The sequence below is a fragment of the Rhea pennata genome, chromosome 2 (genome assembly GCF_028389875.1).
Source record: "Rhea pennata isolate bPtePen1 chromosome 2, bPtePen1.pri, whole genome shotgun sequence".
NCBI classification, from domain to species: Eukaryota; Metazoa; Chordata; class Aves; order Rheiformes; family Rheidae; genus Rhea; species Rhea pennata.
The window spans coordinates 834,855-857,553 of record NC_084664.1 but is presented as its reverse complement, the minus strand read 5'-3'; the positions used below and the strand labels follow the sequence as shown (position 1 = coordinate 857,553).

The 22,699-nt window shown below is 61.8% G+C and overlaps 1 protein-coding gene across 1 annotated transcript; it reads right to left on the bottom strand.

Annotated features, from left to right (window-relative positions):
• Positions 1-13,583: 13,583 nt before the first annotated feature.
• On the bottom strand, positions 13,584-19,150 carry LOC134136691 (uncharacterized). Its single transcript, XM_062568627.1, has 5 exons — positions 18,936-19,150; positions 17,379-17,505; positions 16,365-16,478; positions 15,823-15,927; positions 13,584-15,432 (listed from the first exon to the last, which is right to left on the bottom strand). The coding sequence occupies exons 1-5, from the start codon at positions 18,963-18,965 to the stop codon at positions 14,183-14,185; spliced, it is 1,626 nt and encodes a 541-aa protein (XP_062424611.1). The 5' UTR covers positions 18,966-19,150; the 3' UTR covers positions 13,584-14,182.
• Between the last annotated feature and the right edge of the window lie 3,549 nt (positions 19,151-22,699).

Here is a 22,699-nt window from a genome sequence, read left to right as displayed (position 1 = left end):
GTCAGTGCACCGGGATGATGTGTGTTGGTGCATAAGGATGACGTGTCGGTGCACCAGGATGATACGTGTCAGTGCACAGGGACGATGTGTGTTGGTGCTTGGTGATGACACATGTTGGTGCACCGGGATGATGCGTGTCGGTGCACAGGGATGACGTGTGTCAGTGCACCGGGATGATGTGTGTTGGTGCATAAGGATGACGTGTGTCAGTGCACCAGGATGATACGTGTCAGTGCACAGGGACAATGTGTGTCGGTGCATGGTGATGACACATGTTGGTGCACCGGGATGATGCGTGTTGGTGCCTGCGGATGATGCGTGTCAGTGCACCGGGATGACACGTGCTGGTCTGCAGGGTCCGTGCGGTCTCTCGGCAGGTGACCTGTGATGACGTGGGGGTCCGCCTCTGCGTGCCGGTGACGTTCGAGGACGTGGCGGTGCGGTTCTCCGCCGAGGAGTGGGCGATGCTGGAGGAGTGGCAGAAGGAGCTTCACGGGGAAGTGACGGAGGGCACGGCTCGGCTGCTGGCCTCGCTCGGCCGGGCCGCTCCTGGCCGCCGCCGGCTGCAGCGGGCAGCTGGCCCTGGGGCTCTCCTCCGCCCCGACCGGCTGCTTCCCCCCCGGGAGCTCGGAGCCGCGTGCGGCGCAGATGCTGCCGCAACCCTGCAGCTGCCTCTGGCCACCGCGGGCCGGGGCAGGGCCGGGGCGCCGGGGCTGGTGCCAGCCGAACCCACCATGCAGTCGCCCGGCCCTGGCGCCGTGTTGGCAGGCGAGCGCCCGGCCGGTGCCGGCAGCCCCTGGAGCGACGGCGCAGGGGAGCGGCGGGGCCGGGGGCCGGCGGCGGGTGCCTGCGGACCCCTGGCCGTGTGTCCGGCAGGGCGCCCCGGCGGCCCCCCGCTCAGCGCCCTGGTGCGGCTGGTGAAGGAGATCCCCGAGTTCCTCTTCGGCGGCGGCGGGGTCGGCGCCGAGCCTGGTGAGTGCTGCCTGCCCCTGGAGCGGTGCCGGCACGCCGCGGCACGGGCAAGGCGGAGGCAGGGATCGTGCCGGCCAGGGGCACCGCGGCTCCCTCCGGGCGCGTGCTGCCGTGGGTGCTGTGCCGCCGTGTGCAGCCTGGCTCCCGGGCCCGGCGGGGGCTCCCCAAGCGCCCCGGTGAACACGGGTAGCAGCCGTCCCGCGAAGCCGCTGCTGCTGGCAGCGTCCGGGGACGCCCGGGCCCCGGTGGGGGGGTTTGGGTGACGGGAGCTGCTCTCTGCAGTTAAAACAGAAGCGCCGACGGCGAGCTCCCCGCTGCAGAGCCTGGAGGAGCTGGTGGGGAGGAGCCCTGGCTGCTCCGGGCCAGCAGCGAGCAGGGCCCGTGCCCCCGGCGGGACGCAGGAGCGAGGGCAGCGGGGCACCAACTCTGCGCCCTGGAGATGCTTCCCCAGAGGTACGGCATGGCATGGCACGGCACGGCACAGCACGACGTGGCCTCGTGCGGCACGGCATGGCATGCAGCACAGCACAGCATGGCGTGCAGCATAGCACGGCAGCATGCAGCACAGCGCGGCACGGCGCCATGCAGCATGGCCTGGCATGGAACGGCCTCATGCAGCACAGCACGGCACGGCACCGTGCCACGCGGTGTGGCGTGCAGCACGGCACGGCACGGCACCATGCCACGCGGTATGGCGTGCAGCACAGCACGGCACGGCACCGTGCCATGCGGTGTGGCATGCAGCACAGCACGGCACGGCACCGTGCCACGCGGTGTGGCGTGCAGCGCAGCACGGCACGGCACCGTGCCACGCGGTATGGCGTGCAGCACAGCACGGCACGGCACCGTGCCACGCGGTGTGGCGTGCAGCGCAGCACGGCACGGCACCGTGCCACGCGGTATGGCGTGCAGCGCAGCACGGCACGGCACCGTGCCACGCGGTGTGGCATGCAGCACAGCACGGCACAGCACCGTGCCACGCGGTATGGCGTGCAGCGCAGCACGGCACGGCACCGTGCCACGCGGTGTGGCATGCAGCACAGCACGGCACGGCACCATGCCACGCGGTATGGCGTGCAGCGCAGCACGGCACGGCACCGTGCCACGCGGTGTGGCGTGCAGCGCAGCACGGCACGGCACCGTGCCACGCGGTGTGGCGTGCAGCACAGCACGGCATGGCACGGCATGAGGCGGCACAGCTTGGCATGGTGCAACACAGCGTGGCACGGCACAGCGTGGCACAGCACGGTGTGGCTCGGCACGCCGTGGCAGCGCTGGGCTGGGCACGGCTGGCCGCACGGAGGCGGCAGGAGCGAGCTGCGCGTCCCCCACTCTTGCTGACCGCGGGGCTCGGGTACCGCCCGCGCGGCCCTCGGGGGCTGGTGCTGGGGCGGGCGCGGGGCTCGGGGCGCCGCTGCCCCCCCGGCGGGACGGCCGACAGGGCCCCGCGCTTGAGCCCGACGCAGCGCCCCGCCGTTCCCACGCTCGGCCGTGCCGGGGGCCGCGCGCGGGGTGCGGGGGCGGCCTCGGGGTGAGCCGGGGCCCCGGTCCGCGAGGAGCCGGACCTTGTCCTGGACGTGCCCTGCAGGCCCGTCCGGATCCGTTCGCTCCTTCCAAGCGGGTTCGTCCGCAGCTGCTCCGCGCTCCGGCCCCGGGCGCTGCTGCCCGGAGCTGCCGGAAGGCGGGAGCGGCCGTCCCGGCCCCGCGCGCAGCGTCTCCGCGGGCAGCGGCTCCTCGGCCAGCATCTCCGAGGGGTGGCGGGGGCCGAGCAGGCCGGCAGCGCCCCGGGCCGTGCGCTGCTGCCCGGAAGGTGGGCTCGGTCGCGGCCCGGGACGGCGGCGGGGGCCGTGCCAGGGCCACCAGCAATGCTCCTCGCGCGGTGCTGGTGCTCCGGGAGGGCCCGGGCGTTTGGGGCTGCCGGGACCGCCATGGGTCTGGGGGGAGAGGGGTTCAGAGGAGGCAGCGCGGGGGGCAGGGGGACCTGCACGAGGGACCGTCCTTGCCCGCATAGCCCATCCTGCTCGGGTGGGGGGGGGTAAGGGAGTGGGGCGCTGAGCACCGGCTGCCCCACATGGCGGAGCCCCCTTGGAGAGCCTGTAGGGTCCCGTCCCCGTGGGGTCCAGTTCCTGGGGGTGTCCCTGTGGGGTGCAGCACTCAGGAGGCATCCTGGGGGGGGCCGGTCCCTTGGGAGACACCTGCAAGCTCTCCTCCCCCGGGGGGGGGGGGCGTCCCCCATCCCTGGAGACATCCCTGAGGGGTCCGGTCCCTGGGGCATCCCCTCCACCCCCCAGTGCCGGGCCGTGCCGGGGCCGCCGGCGCGGCTCTGCCGGGGATCCGGGATGGGCTGGGGTCTCCCCCGACTCACTCCGTCTTTGTGCAGTGAAAACCGAGGCGGCCGCAGCGATGGCTCCTGGCCCGGCGGCCACATCCAGCCCCGGCGCTGAGCCGGCGCGTGGCTCCGCGGGGAGCGGGAGCTGGCTGGGAGGAGGTGAGCCGAGGGCCGGGAAACCCGACGGCCACAGGGATGCTCTGGCACCCGGGGCCGCGTCCCTCACTTCGCCGCCCGCGCCCGCAGGGATGGCGGGGCATCGCCCGCTGCGGGGCGGGGAGAGGCGCCCGCGGGACCTGCCGGCAGCCAGCGCCGGGACCCCCGGCACCGTGGCGCCCAGCGGGGCTGGCGCCACCGGAGGTAGGACGGGCCGAGGTGTCCCTGAGCTGCCCCGTCCCCGAGCTGCCTCGTCCCTATCCTGACCCGTCCCTGAGCTGCCCCGTCCCTGGGCTGCCCTGTTCCCGTCCTGCCCCATCCCCGTCCTGCCCCATCCCCGTCCTGCCCCATCCCCATCCTGCCCCATCCCCGTCCTGCCCCATCCCCGAGCTGCCCCATCCCCATCCTGCCCCATCCCCATCCTGCCCCATCCCCGTCCTGCCCTGTCCCCGTCCTGCCCTGTCCCCGCCCTTCCCTGTCCTGCCCCGTCCCTGTCCTGCCCTGTCCCCGTCCTGCCCCGTCCCCGTCCTTCCCTGTCCTGCCCCATCCCTGTCCTGCCCCATCCCCATCCTGCCCCATCCCCATCCTGCCCCATCCCCGTCCTGCCCTGTCCCCGTCCTGCCCTGTCCCCGTCCTTCCCTGTCCTGCCCCGTCCCTGTCCTGCCCCATCCCCGTCCTGCCCCATCCCCGTCCTGCCCTGTCCCCGTCCTGCCCTGTCCCCGTCCTTCCCTGTCCTGCCCCGTCCCTGTCCTGCCCCATCCCCGTCCTGCCCCATCCCCGTCCTGCCCTGTCCCCGTCCTGCCCTGTCCCCGTCCTTCCCTGTCCTGCCCCGTCCCTGTCCTGCCCCGTCCCCGTCCTGCCCCGTCCTCGTCCCTGTTCCCACAGACGCGCTCATGGCCCCGGTGCTCGCGGAGCTGCTCGGCCGAGACCCCCACGAGCCGGTGCAGGGTCGCCGGTGCGGGGGCCGCGAGCGCAGGCGGTGCGAGAGGGGCCGGAGCCGCGGGCAGAGGGAAGTGGGCAGCGGAGCCCGGAGCTGGTGAGCCGGGGGCTGCCCCGGTTCCCGCCCCCGGAGCTCCGCGCGGGCGGCACGGGGCGGGGGGTCGGCAGCGCCGCGGGCGGCACGTGCCCCCGAGCGGCCGCAGCGCGGTGCCCGGCGGGGGGGACGCGGGTGTCCCGGGGACGCAGCTGCCCTGGCGCGGCCGGGCTGACGCTCCCCTTGCCCCGGGCAGGGCCGGCGGAGTCGCTGCTCCGCGGGCTGCTCCAGTGCCTGGAGGCGATAGCGGCGCCGAGCGGGGCGGCCGCGGGCGCCGAGAGACCCTTCGCCGAGCGTCCCCGGGGCGCCGGCACGGTCCTGCTTGCCGCCCGGCCGCCCGCGGGCTCCGGCACCCGCGGCCGCAGCAGCCCGCCCACGCGGAGACGGGCGCAGGGGGCCGCCTCCGGCCGGGAGCCCTGCGGCTGCCGCTGCCGGGGGGCCCCGGGGCTGCGGGCCGAGCTGGCCCGCGTCCGCGCCGTGCTGGCCGAGAAGCTGGACCGCCTGGCGCAGGCCGTCGGCGCGGGGCGGCCGGCGCGGACCCGAGCACGGCGCGGCCGCCGGCGGCTGCTGGGGCCGCCCGAGGGGCCGGAGGGCGCCGACGCCGCGGCCTCCCCGCGCGGGACGCTGCCGGCGGCGCCGAGCGTGCCGGGCTCCAGCCTGCCGCGCCTGGCCGACCTGCGGGCGCTGCTGCGGGCGGCTCGACGGCGCCCGGAGACGCCGAGCTGGGCCGGCGCCCGCATCGCCCTCGTCCCCGCCGCCCGCCCGCGGCCGCGCCGCCGCCGCCGCCGCCGCGTGCAGCACCCGGCGGGTGCCCGAGCCGCGGTTCGGCCCGCCGGCACCGTGAGGGCGCCGGGCTCGGCGGCGCGGGGAGGCAACCCGGGCACCATGGGGGCTGCGGCGGTGTCGGGAGCGCCCAGACGGTCCCGCTCGCCCTGTCTCCTCCCGGGATGGATGTGCCGTCCAGGAGGGCTCCGTCCTGCGCGGTGCTGAGGCCTGGCACATCTCGGTGCACGAGTGGGGCCGGTGCTGGGAGCTGGGCGGTCCCTTGTGCGCGCGCCCCTGTGCCCCGAGCTCGGGCACCGCAGTAAAACCCAGATGGGGAAGCGGCTCTGGTCTCGTCTCCGTTCCTGCTTCCGCGGCGAGGGGCCGGACGGGGTCTCGGCGCCGGTGCCGACCGCGCGGAGCCGCGGAGAGCGGGTGGCAGCCGGCAGCCGCCCCGCTCGGCCCCGCTCGAGCGGAGCAAACCCGGTGCCGCGGCCCGCTCCCCTCGGGGCGCACGGGGGCGATCGGAGCTGACGGATCCCCCGACGGTTCCCGCAGCTCTCCCGCGCCAGGCAGCTTCTCGGCTCGGGCAGCGGGCGCCCGGGGCGGCGGTGAGCCCGCTGCACGGCCCCGCGGGAGCTCCGCGCGCCCCTGCTCCCGCACCGCCGCGCCCTGACAACCTTCCCCACGCGCCCCGGCTCGGCCTTTCCAAGCCAAACCTGGCAAAACCCGGGTGCTGTGACAACCCCCCCCCCCAGGCAAAGACCCCCAGCCCCTAAGCGCCGTGGGGCGGCCGCGCTGCAGCGGGACACCCTGGCCCCCCTCCGCCGGGGGCCGCGTCGGCCGGGCACGCGTGCCGGCCGGGGTTTCTCCATCCGCGCGTCCCGCCCTGGTAAGCGCACCCAGCGCGTCCGGCTCGTCGGCTTTATTCGACGGCTTAGCAAAGCAGGGGAGGGAGCTGCCCCCCGCACGCCGTCCGGGTGGGCTGCGGGGCAGGGAGGGCGCAGGGCCGAGCCGTGCCCGCGGGGGAGGCGCGGGACGGCGGGGAGGGTCCCGGCGGCGATTTACCCCCTGCCCTGCCGGGAGCGGCGGTGGGCAGCGGGGGGCCCCCGTTTGCTGCTCTCCGCCCGGGCCCCCCCGGGGCCCCAGCTCTCCCCTGGCGAGGGTTTGCCTCCTGCCCCCAGCGCCTCGTCTTCCCGCGGGGTCCAGGTGCTCAGTGCATCCTGCAAGACACAGAGGAGTGACCCCCCTCACCGGCGTCCTGGGTGCCGCGCGCGCGTCTGCCCGCTGCCCCCTCCCTCCGCGCCGCTCAGCGCCCCCAGCAAGGCGCCAGCGCCCGGATCCCGGCCGTGCTCCCGCGTGGGACCAAGGCGCAGCCGCTTCCAGGAGCAAACACAGATTGGGGACCTTGCAGCACGGTGCAGAGGGGAACGGCCGAAAGGCTGCAGGAGAAGGGAGGAAGAGGCGACCCAGGGGACGCAGGGCTCGCGTTCCCCTCCTGGGAGCGGCCTCGCGTCGCGGGGGAAGGACTGCGGCTACTGCAACGGCGGTAAGGGAGGAGGCTCGGGGGGCGGCTGGGGGCAGCGGGACTTTAGAGAGGCCTGAGGATGGAGAAAGGTGAAGCTGAGCAGAAAGAGGCAGGAAAGTGCAGCCCGGCGGCGGATGCACGGGGGTCCCTGCACGGAAAACGCTGCCTCTGCAGTGGGGCGTCGGGCCCAGAATTAACCCCGGTGATCCCGAGTGGCACGAGCATCTCGTCTTGTCTTGTCATCTCTTGCGGAGGCGCGCGCCGGCGGAGGCGCGTTTCACCTTCTGCTTTTTCTGGTTCCCGCGTACGTACCCACACGCTTCGCGGAACCTCCTCGACTTCTCTTGTGCTCCGCGACAGCGGACTTGACTCCTGCGGAAAGGGAGAGGGGGCTGCAGGGACCGTCCTGCTCCCCCGCGGGGCTGCACGTGCCCACGGGCGTCAGGGACCCGCAGGGCGCGGGGGCAGCCCGGCAGCGGCGGCGAGGCAGCGCGAAGCCTCCTCCTCCCCTGCCCGCTTTTCTCCAGCCCATGAGGCGACTTCCCCCCGCGCTCGCACAGCCTTGGGCGCTGCCTGCTCCCCGCTCACCTCGCTCAGGACGGAGAAGCACCCGGAGCACGGTCTGTGCGGCCGGCGCTTGCCCATGCCGCTCGTCCCCGCCTGAGGAGAGGAAGAGCTCGTTAGCCGGAGCTGCCTGCGTTACGGAGCTGGGGCCGCGTGGTCTCCTGACCGCCCCCCGCTCGCAGGGGAGGCCGGGGGGAGCGGTACCAGCTCGGGCAGGAAGCTCCGGGCGGGCAGCGCCCGCAGGAGCAGGAGCCTGAGGTGGGACCGGCCTCCAAGGTCCCATTTACCCCTGTCCCTGGGACTGGAGCAGGATTTACCCCAGCAGCCAGTGCCCCGGGGCGCCCAGTCCTCCCCGCAGCCCCCCCCCGGTGCATTGCTGCTAGCAACGATTCCGCGTGCAGGATGTGTTCTGGGCTGCCCTGGGGACCTGCGCTCACCCTCGTTCCCATTCCTGGCCTTGGCACCGCTCTCCTTCGGCCCCTGCCCCTTCCCACTGCTCTTGCGTGACCAAGGGAGACACACGTCCAGTTCACGTTGCTCTGGCCCTGGCTCCTGCCGCTGCTGCCTTCCTCCCAGCCCCGTGGCGTTTTCGGTGCAGAGGGACACTGGGGAGATCCATCGGCTGTGCTGCCGATCCCCCCGCACCTCCTGACACGGTTCCTTGGGGCGAGAAGGAGGAGCTGCCATTTCGCAGGGCTTTTTCCTCTCTAGCTTCGTCTCCTTGCTCGGTCACTCCTGGTCACTACGCTTCCAACGTTTTGCCAACCCTCGGCACCGCTCCGCGCGTTGCGCTTTCCCCACGGCTCTTCCTGCCCGAATCCAGACACCGTGACTGCGCACAGAGGCACCTTGGTGCTGCCGTTCTCCATCCTTGTCGGCGCTTTCACTTAGCAAAGCCATCACCCATGCGGGTACAGCTCGTGCTCCAAACCGCCCACGTCTCCCCGAACCGCGCCAGGACACGCAGCAACAGGAGCTGATAGCCCGCCGATGCTGGCAGCTCTCCGTGGGAACACGGGGATGGAAGAGCAGGGATGCAGCTGGTTGCAAAGTGCCCAGGGGTGCGCTGGTCCGAAGGGGCTGGGGGTCGATGGAACTGGAGTGCCGGGAAGCTGTGCCAGGCTCCCACGCCGCTTTGCAGCGGGTCCTTGCCTGGCCGCAGCCAGGACCGGGGATGCTCAGGGCAGCACCGCGGTGCAGCAGCGGCCAACGAACCGTGCTCAGCCCGAGATGTGCGCGGCGTGGCCGGCAGTGGGGAAGGGCTCGCTGGCCCCGGCGCGTGCATCCCTCCTCCCCCTGCTCGGCCCTGCCATGACGAGACGTTTGTCGGTTGTGCAAGCCCTGCCGCTGCAAAAGGGGCTGTCGCAAAGCAAACACGCCGGGGCGTCGCAGCGAGCCGCCGGCCGTGGGGCGAGCAGAGCACGCGCTCCCGCGGCGCCGGCCGGTCGGGGCAGACCTCAGCAGCGCATCTCGCTCCGAGCCCCTCCTCGGAGCCCCGCGAGGGAGAGGGAGCGCAGGACCGCGGCGGGCATCGCCTGCTCCTCCCCCAAAGCGCTGCTCTCGTGCGCCTCAGCCCACGGTGCCGTGAGGCCGCTGCACCGGGCGGCCAAACCTGCTCCCAGGGAGCAGAAATCCCGCGAGCTGAGAAAGCGCCCAGCATCCAGGGCGCCCGGGAGCTGCGGCCGTTGTCTCCCGCACTGACCCAGCGGGCAGCCGCGAAGCCGGGCGCCCCACGCCCCGGCCGAGTGGGAAGCCAGCTCTGCCCGCCGCAGCCGGAGCCGCCCGCGCGGGCACCGGCGGCCGTGCCCCCTTTCACGGCCCCTGCCCTGCCATCTGCCTCCCCTCCTGTCTCGGCCTTCCCGTTACTGCCCAGCGTCAACCCCGACGCACCCCCTGCGCCCGGGTTTCGGTCTTCACCTTCTTCAGGTCCCCGTGGTCGGCTCCGGCCACGGCCACGGCGGCAGCGGCCAAGGCGCAGAGCAGCCCCAGCCTCATGGCGCTGCTGGCGCGGCGCGGCGAGCGCGGTATCGGGCGGCGCCGGCGGGGGCTCGGCTCCGGCTGCGGCTCCGGCTCCGGCGCTCGCCGCCTGGACCTTGGCCGCGTGATGTCAGCGGCCGGAGGCCTGCTCCGGACGCCCAGTTCGGTGCCAGGTCGATACGGGAATGCCGCAGCACGCAGGGGAAAGCAACCCCCACCCCCGCACCGGGATGCACCGGTGCGGACACAGCCTTTCCCCGCAGGAAAAGCTCCGGGAGAGGTAGCGATGAGGTCGATCCCCCTCCGCTATCCCAAGGGTTCTGCCTGGGTGCGTTGGAAGGAAACAGCTCTCCCAGACTGCTGGGTTTCTCTTGGGGTTCCTCTTCTCCCAGGATTTGCTGGCACTTCCCCGTCTCTTCACCCTGCATTTGCAGCCCTGGGCGTCAGGCAGCCCCCTGCCCCATAAAGGCCCGTATGGGTCTGGAGGCAGCAGCTCCGGCCAGGGCTAGGCTGGCTTCCAAACCGCCCTCTGCTTGGTACCGGTCCAAGCCGCAGGAGCAGCCTCAGGCTGGGGAGGCGAGATTCAGGGCACGCTGCCTGCCCTCGGGAGCAGTGACCTCGGGCTGACGCATTTCCAGCTCCTCCCCAGCTCAGGCACTGCCCCGTGGCACCCACCAGTTCTCCGACTGGAACTTTCCAGGGCTGGAGAGGCCTTCGGAGGCTTCCCGGGGTAACGTACAGTCACCCCAGCATTGCTGCTCCCCTCAGCTGGGATCTTCCCTGTCACTCGTGGCGTCTCCTTGCCTCGGCGTTTAGAGGACTGCCTCTCCAGGTGCAATCTTTCACGCCTCTTTTCTCCCCCTTCTATTAATGTCCATCACCTCTCCCTGCAAATTGCCCAGAAGCTACTGTCTCTCCCCAGCTCTGCTCTGATTGCTGCTTCTCCTGAGCAGGACAGGAAGGCAGTGACAGGCTTTGAGCAAAATTTCCAATCCCGACGCAAGCAACTTTTCAAGGGGAGGAGAAAACGATGTAACCCCAACAGAGCCCCTGTGCAGCGGGCGCATGGCTACCAGGGAACGGGCAGCGGGAATTGCCTGTGCTTACAAAGTGTGAGACCACTTCAGAGGATAAAGAGGTAGCTCACAGCAACAAGCCGGATTTGTCTCGGTGCTGTACCTCCGGGGAGGGAAACGTGGGACCGAGGGACACCGCAAGCATGGGGAGGGGTGAGCGCAGCCTCGCAAAGCAGCGGGGGAGCTACCAAGAGCTGGGCTTGGGCAGGAGGCGCCCGCAGAGCAAGCGTGCAGGCTGGCCCTCCGCCCCCGCGGCGCTACCCGCCCCTGCCGCAATCCGCGGGGCAGAGCCGGGGGAGCTCCCGCACAGAAAGCGCAGCCCCGAGCCCGAGGAGAGCCCGTGCTGGCTGCGAGACGCCTCTCACCAGCGCTTCACCCGTGGCAGCGTCTCACGCTCGCGGGGCCGCGGACGCTGCTGGCAGCTCGGGGCTAGCCGTCTCCTTTCAGCGGGGCCTCTCCGGACTCCAGGAGCTCCAGGCTTTGGCCCAACCACGGCACACGCGGAGTCTGAGGGTCAGACACACGGTCTGGGGAACAGGTTGTGGGTTATTTTATTTCAGCAGTCGCAGAAAACTGCTTTAAAACGCACATTCATCAGTTCAGCTCCTAAATCAGCCTTCTCTCTGGAAAATCCTGTTCTGATTCTGGAAAGCGGAAGCAGAGGCCCAACACTCAAGAACAACGCTAACGGGACAGGCCGCAAGCTGCGCAGCAGGTCCCGCGGCCTCCAGCCTGGAAGCCGGCGCATTGCTCCAGGCTCGCACGGAGACGGGGAGCAGGACAACGCCGCGGAAACGCCCGTCAGTTTGGGTCATCTCCCGGGAGGCCCCTCGGGAGCTGAGCGCAGCGCCGGCGGCAGCGGGAGAGCGATGGCGGCCAGCGCGCCCCGGGCCGCCCTGCTGCTAGGGCCGGGAGCGGCCCCGCGGAGCCAGCGCCACGGCGCTCCGCCGCACCCGCCCGGGGCCCCGCGCTGCGCTGCGCTGCCGCGGCCCCCGCCGCCCCGGCCCGGCCCCGCGGCGCCGCCTTCCCGCAGCTCCGGCCAGGCCCCACCGCACCGGCCGCGGCCCGCGTTGCCCGGGTAACCACGCCGGAAGGCGCCTGGTCGCGCGCTTCCGGCGGAAGCTCCGCCTCCCGGTCACCGAGAGCGGAGGTCAGCGACCTCGTGACCAGGAAGCGCGGCGGCGCCATTTTAACACCGCCCGCAGCCACGTGACATGAGCCGGCCATGCCATTGGCTGTCCTCGGCAACGCCACCATTTTGGGGCTTTTTTTTTTTTTCTGGTCTTATCTCCCGTTTTCTTATTCTCATTTCTTCTTCTTCTTCTTCTTTTTTTTTTTTTTTTTTTTTTTTTTAAAAAAAAAAGCTTTTTGGGATACACCGTATTGAAAAAACAGAGGAAAAAACCTCCAAATAGCGCTGCTCGCGGAAGGCCTCTTAGCTTTTCAAGCAAAAAGGTGAAAATCCGTGACACCCGTACTGAGGCTGGGGACTACTGGACACAGCAGTTTAACCCGCTCTGTTGTAAACTGCGCGTCCCCTTCTTCTCGCGGAAGCTCCATAAGACGCCGGAGCCGTGGCACCCTTGGGCACGATGCAGGCGCGGCCCTGGAACTGCCTGCGTATGAAGAGCCCAGTAACGTCCACGGGGCAGCTGTCCTCTTTGAACTCCCCCTCTGCTTCGACTTTCCTTTCCACCCTTTATTTGCCCCATGATGCTTCTCCTGCTAACTCCTGGGCAAAATTTAATTCAGGACACAGATCTCAGTCTTCTGCACCAATTCGAGACCATAAGTCATCTCAGGTTTTTTGACCACAGGCATGAAACACTGGTGCTCTTTCAAGAGCTGCCCACAGCACAAACCACATTTCCAGCCCTGACGTTTGTGAGCCTTTTCCACATAGGACTGCGAGAGCTGCAAAGCCTAAGACAACCAATTTGCTTCTTAATAACCGGGGATTTTTTTTTGCTGTAAACATTCTCCACACTGGCACAGCAGCCTGCAGTTATGACACCTGACTGTCACGCCTGTGTTATCTGCACAGTCCTGTGACAGGAAGAGCTGGTAATATTTATATCCAAGGACACAACTGCAACTTTTGACAAACCTCACACTAGCTTCTTGAGCTAGTAATGTTCATCTTTCTAAAAGGAAGGAGGTCTTCCTTCTGATCCTCAAACAGAATCTCATGTAGCATGACCTTCCTGTGCACAGACCACTCCAGCTTGCCATGCAGCTCTTTTGCCCTGCTTAACGGCTGTGCATCTGTCAGATCTCTCACTGCCTTAAGTGCCCTGAGACCACCAGCAAAACAGAGGTTGTCTTGTTAGAGAAGGCTGGGGAGAGATCATGTTGCTAGGTAGCATCTCCAGCTGTTCTCTTATCTATGTTACGAATAATTCCCAAGTTTCTATGACCAACACTAGGGATGATGCACCATGTCCCTTCTGATGACAGAAAAAGATCAGATGAGAGTACAGTGGGAAAAACAGGTTTACTGACCCACTTCCAGCTGCATTAATTGGACAAGGGGCTGCCTGATAGGGACTCCCAAACAGTCCAGATCATATGCCTTTCTGCCTTTTCTCCCTTTTATTGTTCTCTTTTTCCATTCTAAGTTTTTCCCCTTTATCATCCTCATCCCCTCTCAAATAAATATCCCACCTTTACCTTTCCCCCCATTAGTCCCAGCTTTGTTCATACTCAAATTTGGCATTTTGGATACTTGTTATCCAGGTAATCTCAACCTTGTATGGAATTAGTATTATGTTTCCCTAGGTACTACTGGTCTTGCAAAGCTCTCTTCTTTAACAGGACACAAAGACCACCCTTCAGTTACCTGCAATGTTCAGCAGTCTTCCACATTACTCCCCCGTAACAACCTTTGAAATCCAGCCATCTTTTACAGAATTTTCCTTAACATCTGTCAACTTCTCTGATTGCCAGAGCCTAGTCAGCAACCCAGCCATCTGCCTACAACTTTAACAATGTTCCCATAATACAGTTCTACTAAACAGTACTGCTTTTTCTTCATACTTTTAGAAAGTGAATGCTGTAGGGTTTGTGATAAGCCCCTAACAGCTTTACAAGTGATAGGTGAAAACTCTGACAGAAAAAAAAAAGAACGAAAAAACATTTCCTTTAATATTATGGGAGAGTATTCCCATTTTAAAGACTTTCCTTCAATCATACTGCTTAAATAAATACTGGGAACATGCAGAGAACTGTGTGTGCTGACTGCATCAAGGTAGAGCTAAGGAGAACCCAGGAGAATTCCTCCCTGCCTGAGCACATTTAAATGAGCTGCCATTTCTTATGTTTGCTAGCATATCTCTCACCCAGATAGACAGACTAGAGAGCATACCCATGCATAAAATAGTTTGTAATAGAGCTTGATGAGAAGATGGAAACCACCAGTGATCAGGAACAGCCTGGCCAGAAAAATGCACTGATCAGCAGACTGCTTACATGCAACTGCCCTTTATTCCCTCTTCTCTCCATTTCCACATTCTTCCTCCTCTTTTAACCACATTGATTCTTCCCTTTCCCTGCTTTTGGCCTTTTCTCCTATGAACCTCATAAGTCCTATACAATCACATTTCCCCTAGCAGGCACCGCAGAATAAGTTCTGTATCCCTTTGGGCACTAATTCCACTTAATGTGCATTTTACAGAGTTTCTTTTGTTAAATCACCTTAAGACGTTCTGCAACAGGGAGAAAGTCCTAACTGTTTACCTTGACGGTATTAAGAACAGCTGTCTTTTTTTCTTTTCTTTTTTTGGTCATCAACTGTCTATCTGAATAACTATGGGCCAAACATCCTTACGCTGAGCATAGCCACCAAGTTCAAATGTTTGGCATACACGGTCTAACATTTGATCTACAGTCCGCATAACCATTTCATAAGCATCATGTAGTGACACATATTCTGAATTAACAAATCTGCAGCCTTCGACATTTTGCTTAGCCTCAAGTTTCTGGAGTGGGCATGCCCACTGCTGCACATGTTCCACGTAAGTTACAGGTCGTGCTACTTCCTCCTTCACCTCTGCAACTGCTTTTGGGGGTGGGAGTGCAGCTGTAGATTCAAATGACCCTGCTGGGGCATGGGGCGCTTCCAGTGGCCGCTCTTGGGGGTTATCTTCATTTTGAGACTGTGGGGGAACAGATTCCTGCTCCACAGGAAGGCAAGATGCCCCACAAGTCCCCTCCATGGGGTTGTCTTCTGCCCTTGCAGGAGACACAGCTGCTGATCGAGCAGGTCTGGAAAAACAGTCTGTGCTTGAGGAGTCCCGTGGAAAGCGTAACCTTTGGTTGACAAAACGCTTATAACGCCACAAAATTTGCTTAGCTTTCCTGATTAGTTGCCCCACTTGTAACTGTGATTTTTGCTTTACTAGCCTGTGAATCATGGCACGAGACTTATCAGCAGAACCAGCACCTTTATAAACTCTGTTCTGAGAGCCACTCATCTGTTTCTGACAATTCCTCCTTTGTATCTGACAATATTCATGGTCTCTAAGTACTGTAACAACATCCTTGCCATTTCTGCAATAGTCGTGGTCTCTCAGAACGCATGGGAATAGAGTGCTGCTCAAAAATTGTGTCTTATTCCTTGCACAATAACAGTGGTCTTTCAAAATAATTTCATTTAAACCATCAATCTTTTGTTTCTTGTTTGCAAGGTAAAGCCTCATTTCATTGGAGGTGTATAGTCTTTTCTGGACACTGTCTTGAAGCTTCTCCTTTGGATCACAGCACACACATTGCTGAGAATCTGTTTTTTTGTTCTGTCTTGTCATAACCGGATGAAGTTGGAGATCTGTGGTTTGGTTTTGGTTTGGCTCAACCTCTTGTTCTTCTGCTACTTCTACTTCCTTCCCAGGCCAGGATCCTGTCCTTTCTTGGTCCTGGTTTTCAGTTGGCACCATCCCTCTTTTGGTTGCCATTGTCTCCAACTGTTTCCCACCACTGACACAATTGAACTTGTTCAGCAGTCTTCTAGAACGGAGACGCCACTGCATGCACCGCCCACCTGCAGAGAGAGGATTGGGAAAAGTCTGTCTTCTTCCCGGCAGGGCCACTGCAATGGGACAGCAAGTAGCAACACAAGAGGGAATGTGCTGAAGAAACGGGAAAGATGATAACAGTGTGAAATCCCTCCAGTTAGAAACAGCCACTCTCACTTGTTAAAGGACACCCAGTCTCCACAGCCCCTGCACTGGCTGGATGAGCAGGAGAGCCAAGTCCTGCCTGGGGGTGTGGGGATGCTGCCTGAGCAGCAATGGGAGAGGTCTCAGCCATACATGCCCTGGAGAGCCAGGTACAGCACAGGAGGCTGGGGACAGGAGTGAGGGCTGGAGTCCACCTCTAGCTTGTTGCTCCAGCGCCTAAGTCATGAGGAAGGGGGAGGACCAGCACTCACCTTGGTGGAGGATTTCCATTCTCTCCTCCAGCACACAGTTCCTGTCAGCACCAGGCTGCCAGCCTGAGGGATGTCCCACCAGCCAGCTCATGTTCCTACCAACCCCTGCAGGGAAACCAGTCAGATGTTATCTTCCAGATAGGGGAAACCCTTCTGTTCTACAGCAAAAAGTCTAGAAAAGGAAGCTATGACCCTGCCCACTGGTTGAGTTGGGGGGAGGATTCTCCATGAATAGAGGGAGCATATGCAGATCTGCAATGGCCCTGCTGAGCTGCAGCCTTTGCACAAGGAGAGAGACAGCCTCCGTTTCCCCACAACATTGCTACCACTCTGTGCAGGCCAGGGGGAAAGAGTGTGAGACACTATCAAGCACAGGCTACGAGGAGGGGAAGGCGATTTGGACAGAAGGGCAACTGAGAAACACAGAGATATTCTGGTCCCTTGTAAGGAGGACAAGAACGTGGCCTTTAGGAGGCCACTGGACTTCATGATTTCTTATCAAGGTGAGTGCTGCTGACAAGGTTTGGATTGCTACCACTTACCTGGAGAGCTGCTGTTGAGTCCATCCCACATCACTGGGCTCTGCGGGGTGGAGACCCATGGCTCTTCCCCACGCTCCATCCGATATAATATGTCAGGTTTGGGGCCTGGGTAGCCTGAGGAACAGACAAGAGTGTGTTGTTCTATAACTGTTTATTGCTATAAGCAGCAGCCAGTAAACAAGGAAAGAAGTGTCTTCTCTGCAACCCTTTAAGCTGTGCTTCACCATAGCCAGAGAAGTCCTGAGCAGAAACAAAACTTAACCATGTAGAAAAGCAGGAGACACATCTGAGCTGCTGCCACAGATGAACTCATTCACAGGGACAAGGACAGACACAGCTCTTTCTGACAAGTGTACAAGAACCTGCCCCCAGCTCAGCTGACAGGGTTTCCCAGCAGGGGCTTAGCTGTTGCTCATCCCAGGAGCAGCAGCTGGGATCTTTGTGCCACTGCAGCCTGCTAGGCCCAGACTCACAGCTTAGATCCTGTGCGCAGATAACGAGCTAGCTATCCCATTCCCATCCCGGAGACAGTGGCAAGGCCTCTGGAGTGACCTTGCTGATTCAGGGAATTCTCCCATCAGCTGTCGTGACAACAGACCTGCTCCCCGACAGCTTGCCTGGTATGTGGTCATCCTGGCCTGCTGCACACTGCAGCTTGGTGCCTCATGCACAGCACTGCAATGTCACTACCTGAACACCAAGGGAAGGGGGCAGTCTGTGACCCAGGGGCCAGGGACCCAGGCAGGAAAGCTGCACGACCTCAGGGCAGGCTGTTCACCCGGAGTTACATTTCCAGAAGCAGCCACTAACATTTGGTGACCTGCTTGAGACCCAGACCTGTGTTTTTCCAAGTACTAAACACCCCCAGGACTGGGGGTGCTTAGGTGTTTAACCTTTAACTATTACCATTTCATAAAACGCAGCAAATCTTGATCAATTCAAATAGGAAGCTGCTGTGCTCCCAGCATGGCCCCCTGGCTGATATCTTAGCCCCGAGTTAAAACTGCAATTTACCCAGAGAAGTCAAGAGCTCATAATTCGCCACCATGACGCCCTGGTACAGCTCCCTCTGCCACTCCTCTATGGTTTCCCACTCTGCACGGTTCAAATAGACAGCAACGTCCTCAAAGGTCACCAGCTCCTGCCAAACACAAGCGTTACATACTCGTCAATACATGGAAGCTCACAGCCCTGTGGCAGAAAGGTTTCCTACAAGTACTATTTCCCAGGCACCATTTCCATTGCTGGGAAAACTAGCCGTATGGGGGCTTCAGAACACTAATTAACAGCACTTCTCACAGGCTCTGTTCTCAGGCTTTATTCTTGGGGGGTCGGGGGAGTGAATTATGAACTATCAAAGAATGACATCTTAGCAAGGAATTTTGCCTGGAGCTTGGGTATATTTTCAAGTCAGTCTTCAGTGCACAGCCAGCTGTGACTCAACACTGTCCAACCTGCGGACACCCTAGCAATAACCTTGCTCAGATCCACATAGGAAGGAGATGTGGCCTGGCTCAGCCACACTGCTCTAGAAAGAGTGGTCACGTGTCACACTGCTTATCACCTTGGTTAGTGTCCGACAGAAGCTAATTGGCTTTTTTAGGCTGACTTGTAATTAAGATAAGCCAGATGAAGGGGAATACATGTGCCAGAGGTGAGCATGCTAATTGTTAGGTCTTGCTCCTGAGTTTTAGATGAATCTTTGCAGTTTGCAAATGCAAAGATCAGCCTAACTCCTACTTTGTTACAGAACTCTCCATGAAGTCTCCGGGTGAGATGCCTGGCTGCAGAGGGGCCCCTTGCAATCACTATCACTCAAACATCCCTGCATATCAAAGGCTCTCTTCACCGCAGATGAAAGAGAAATGGAGCCTCAGCCTTGCCCCTTAGGCGGACGTGTCTGTTGCGGAAAGGGTGCAAACCTGCATCACCTCAGCAGGCACTGCGCTACCCGCACTGCAGGTGTCCCGAGCCCAACCAGAACCCTGGGACAAAGCGCTGGATGCACTGGGCACACTGGACACCTGCCCCAGAGCCCCAGGGAAGCAGGGGGCCATATCACAGCAAGGCATGACAGGGGGACAGCAGGGGAAAACCACAGAGAGGACACAGGGGTAGGGAGGGGGCAGAATCCCAGAGAAGGGGGACATGGGGGGGGCTGGAGAGGAGAACACCACAGAGAGGTGTGACACTGGGGGGGGGGGGAGGGGGAAACACCAAACACCACAGAGAGGTGTGACATCGGGGGGGGGGGGGAGGGGGAAACACCAAACACCACAGAGAGGTGTGACATCGGGGGGGGGGGGAGGGGGAAACACCAAACACCACAGAGAGGTGTGACATCGGGGGGGGGGGGGTCGGGGGGGCGACGCCGCAGAGAGGTGTGACACCGGGGGGGGGGGGGCGACGCCGCAGGGAGGCCTGGCACCGGGGGGGGGGTCAGGACGGGCGCGGGGGCGACGCCGCAGATCGCGGTGACGAGGTGCTGGGGACACACAACACACACAGCACGGGGAGGGGCAACACGGGCTGGGCGCGCCGCCGTGGGGCGGTTCGTGGCCTGGCTCCTACCTCTGCCTGTGCCCGTGCCGGCGCTGCCATGGCCCCCGCGCCGCAGGGCAGGGCCGCTCTCCGTCAAGGCGGCGGCACGGGGCCTCGAGCAGCGGCTTCCGGCCTGCCCGGCCGCATCGGGCTCCGCGCCGGAAGTAGGCCGCGTGACGCGCTACTCCGGAAGCCGCCGCGCGCTTCCCGCGCGAGCATCTTCTCCCGGCGGCGCTCCGCCATGTGCTTCCGGCTGGAGCCCCGCCCCTCCCGGAAGAGAGCAGCACCATGTGACCGTGACCCCTGGCTTCTGTCCCCGTGACCTGCGCCTGCGCACCGAGGGGGCGGGGCCCGTGACCGGAAGTGGCGTGGGCGCGGCCATTTTGCGCACCGCCCCGAGCGCCGTGATGCACGTTGCGGCGCTGCCATTGGTGGGGCAGCCGCGCGGTGCACGCTGGGAACAGAAGTGTGGGTGTATGGGGAGGGGAGGGGAGGGGGGGGCGGCACCATGGCGGCGTCGGGGCCGAGCTCCGCCGGGAGCCTTGTTCGTGGCCTCCTTCAGCCCGTGGAAGTTAATGCCTGGGGCTTGGGCTCCCGTTTGTCGGGTGCCTTCTGCTGGGGTCAGGGCCGCCGATGGTGTTTGCTCTGCTCTGAGTTTTCCCGTGCTGTTCAGACTGAAATACTGTGCGTTGGAGCTCTCGGAGTCGCCTGCCTCCTTGTTACACACCCAGTTTGGAGTTGGTTTCTTTGGACACCTTAAACTGGCTGCAGAAGGAGTCTGTGAGGCGGATATGTACAACGTAAAAGCATAAAGCAATTTTTTATTGACTAGCACATGCAAAAGTAGCTACAATTACTAAGCTGTTAGGCTAAGTATTCATGTGCTCGCCATCATCCTCGAGAAGGGATGAAGGGAGCCTTTGCTGGCCGGGCAGGCATCAGTAAGGAGAGGAAGGGCCACCCTCTGTGGCAACCCAGAACAGATCCTCAGTGTCGCTGAGCTGTTGCCTGTCACCAGCTCTGTCCGCATTGCTGATGCTGCCATCTTGGCATAGTCATTCCTCGCTAGCCCCTGACCTGGACAACCAGCCTCATTAGCTATCAAAGATCCTGTCCTTAAGATAGCCATGCTTTGGTCTCTCAGTTTTACCTTCCTCATCTCTCTGCAGACTTTCTCAAAGCTCTTAGTCTGAGCCAAAATTACAAAGCAGGGCTATAATGTAGCTACATCTTGAATCCTTGGCACACAGGCAGCTAAACCCTGAGGGGTAGAGGTAGTCTTACGGCAGGGCTCCCAGAGAGAAGGGGGCTATACCCTCTGGGTCCTGGCCTAAAGGTGCTTAGGTTGTGCAGGGCAGTTCTACTTGCACAAATGTGTGCCTGGGAATGTTTGGATCAGTCGAGATAATGAAGGCCTGGAAGGAATATCTGGGCAAGAAAGTCATCCTGCCAGATGCAACAGGCATATTATGTTTGGGCACCTAAGCTCTGTTTTGTGTCAGGATCTTGATATATGTATGAACACTGGCACTTGAAGAGACCCAGAACTCTGTGTGCCGCCTTCTCTGCCAGGTTTCCCAGTTATTTTTCAGGTGTGGTTTACATGTGTTACAGAGATCTCTCCAGGTGGGCACGGTTTTGCAGCATCAGCTGGTCACAAAAGAGGCAGCAGAAAGAATTCAGGCCCTCCCATTCCTTCTGCTCTGGGAACTAGGTTGCAGTTCTGCACTTCTGTCATACCAGCAAACCTGTCTGTGCACTGCAGAGCTCCTCTTCATCCCTTTCACAGCAGGACCAGGGCTGGCAGCCAGCAGTGGAGGACTGGGGCGTCTGGGCTGTGCCACGTTCCAGCCCTGGTTCCGTGGGGGGGTTACGTTTAACGGCTGCAGCATCTTCTTCCCTCCTCTGCCTCACCCAGCCCCCTTCTTGGGTCCCCGGTAAGCTGATTGCCACAAGCTCTGCCTTCAAGAAGCAGCCACTAGATGGACCTCAGCATTCGCAGTATTTCTGCATGGGAAATGTGAGCGTTTTCTAGTGCTCGGTATAACTGGAGGTGCAGCTACTTGAAGGTTTCCAGAATTGAGCCATTATATTTTGTTGTGCAGGCACGCAACTTGGCAGCTTTGAAGTCGAAGTGCGATCTAGCAAAAGACTCCTGAGTCTGCTGAGCCAGCAAAATTGCCAGCCCTGCTCTTGCATGGCAGACAGAAGACAGAGCTAACATTTTGGTTGCAGGGGTGGAACAATGAGAAGAAATGCTCAACTAAAATGTGTCCCATAAGGAGAATATGACATTTTTTTGATTTGTTCATTTCTGTGATTATTATGCAGTTTCTGCTGTTAAAGAGCAATAGTTCTGCACATGAACATTTGGTATATATGAGTTGATGTCAGGGTGTTTGGTGAAGCTGATATGCTGTTCTCAGAAATCTTTATCTTTGCCCTAAAAATACGCTGGTCAAAGGAATGAGAAAGTATTTCTCTGTTCTGCCAGAATGGTTTAAGGAAGAATTTTATTTATTTATTTCCAAAGAAATTTTCAAAGCTATTTTCCTATAAATTTGTCCTATGCATCTTTCACATACTTTCTGATTTTTAAGCTATTCTTAATTCTTTGCTTGTTTTGCAGAAAGGAAATCCTTGCAGACTATAGCACAGGCTTTTGTTTTAATTACAGTCATTCTATATATTAGTTTTACTATTTTGTTTCCCAGTTGCCATAAGGGTTATAGTTGGTTTCTTTTATAGCTGCTTGCAAATGTGGCATGGAGAAGCTCAAATGCTCGGTGATCAGTCCCCACTCCCTGGTGGCAGAAGAATTGCATCCCTGCAGACTCAACAGGAGAGGAACTCTTGGAGTGGGTCCAGTTCATGGGCAGGTGAAGGTCATCCTCTATCTCAGAGGTAGCTCTGCCCATTTGCAGGCTGCCTGAAAGGCTAGAGGTAACTTCAGCTCTGTGGATATAGGAAAAGAAGATGGTTAGGAGTAGCCAGCGTGGATTCACCAAGGAGAAATCCTGCTTAACCAATCTGATAGCCTTCTATGATGGACTGACTGGCTGGGTAGATGAGGGCAGAGCAGTGGACGTTGTGTACCTTGACTTCAGCAAGGCTTTTGACACTGTCTCCCATAACATCCTCCTAGAGAAGCTCAGGAAGTGTGGGCTAGATGAGTGGACAGTGAGGTGGATTGAGAACTGGCTGAAAGGCAGAGCTCAGAGGGTTGTTATCAGTGGCGTGGAGTCTAGCTGCAGGCCTGTGGCTAGTGGAGGTCCACAGGGCTCAGGACTGGGTCTCATCCTGTTCAACTTTTTCATCAACGACCTGGATGAGGGGACAGAGTGCCTCCTCAGCAAGTTTGCTGATGATACCAAGCTGGGAGGAGTGGCTGACACACCTGAGGGCTGTGCTGCCTTTCAGAGGGACTTTGACAGGCTGGAGAACTGGGCGGAGAGGAACCTCCTGAGGTTCAACAAGGTCAAGTGTAGAGTCTTGAACTGAGGAAGAAATAACCCCAGACACCAGTACAAGCTGGGGTCTGACCTGCTGGAGAGCAGCTCTGCAGAGAAGGACCTGGGAGTGCTGGTGGATGACAGGTTGAGCATAAGCCAGCAATGTGCCCTTGTGGCCAGGAAGGCCAATGGTCTCCTGGGGTGCATTGGGAAGAGTGTTGCCAGCAGGTGGAGGGAGGTGATCCTGCCCCTCTCCTCAGCCCTGGGGAGGCCTCATCTCAAGTACTGCATGCAGTTCTGGGCTCCCCAGTACAACAGAGACATGGAGCTACTGGAGAGAGT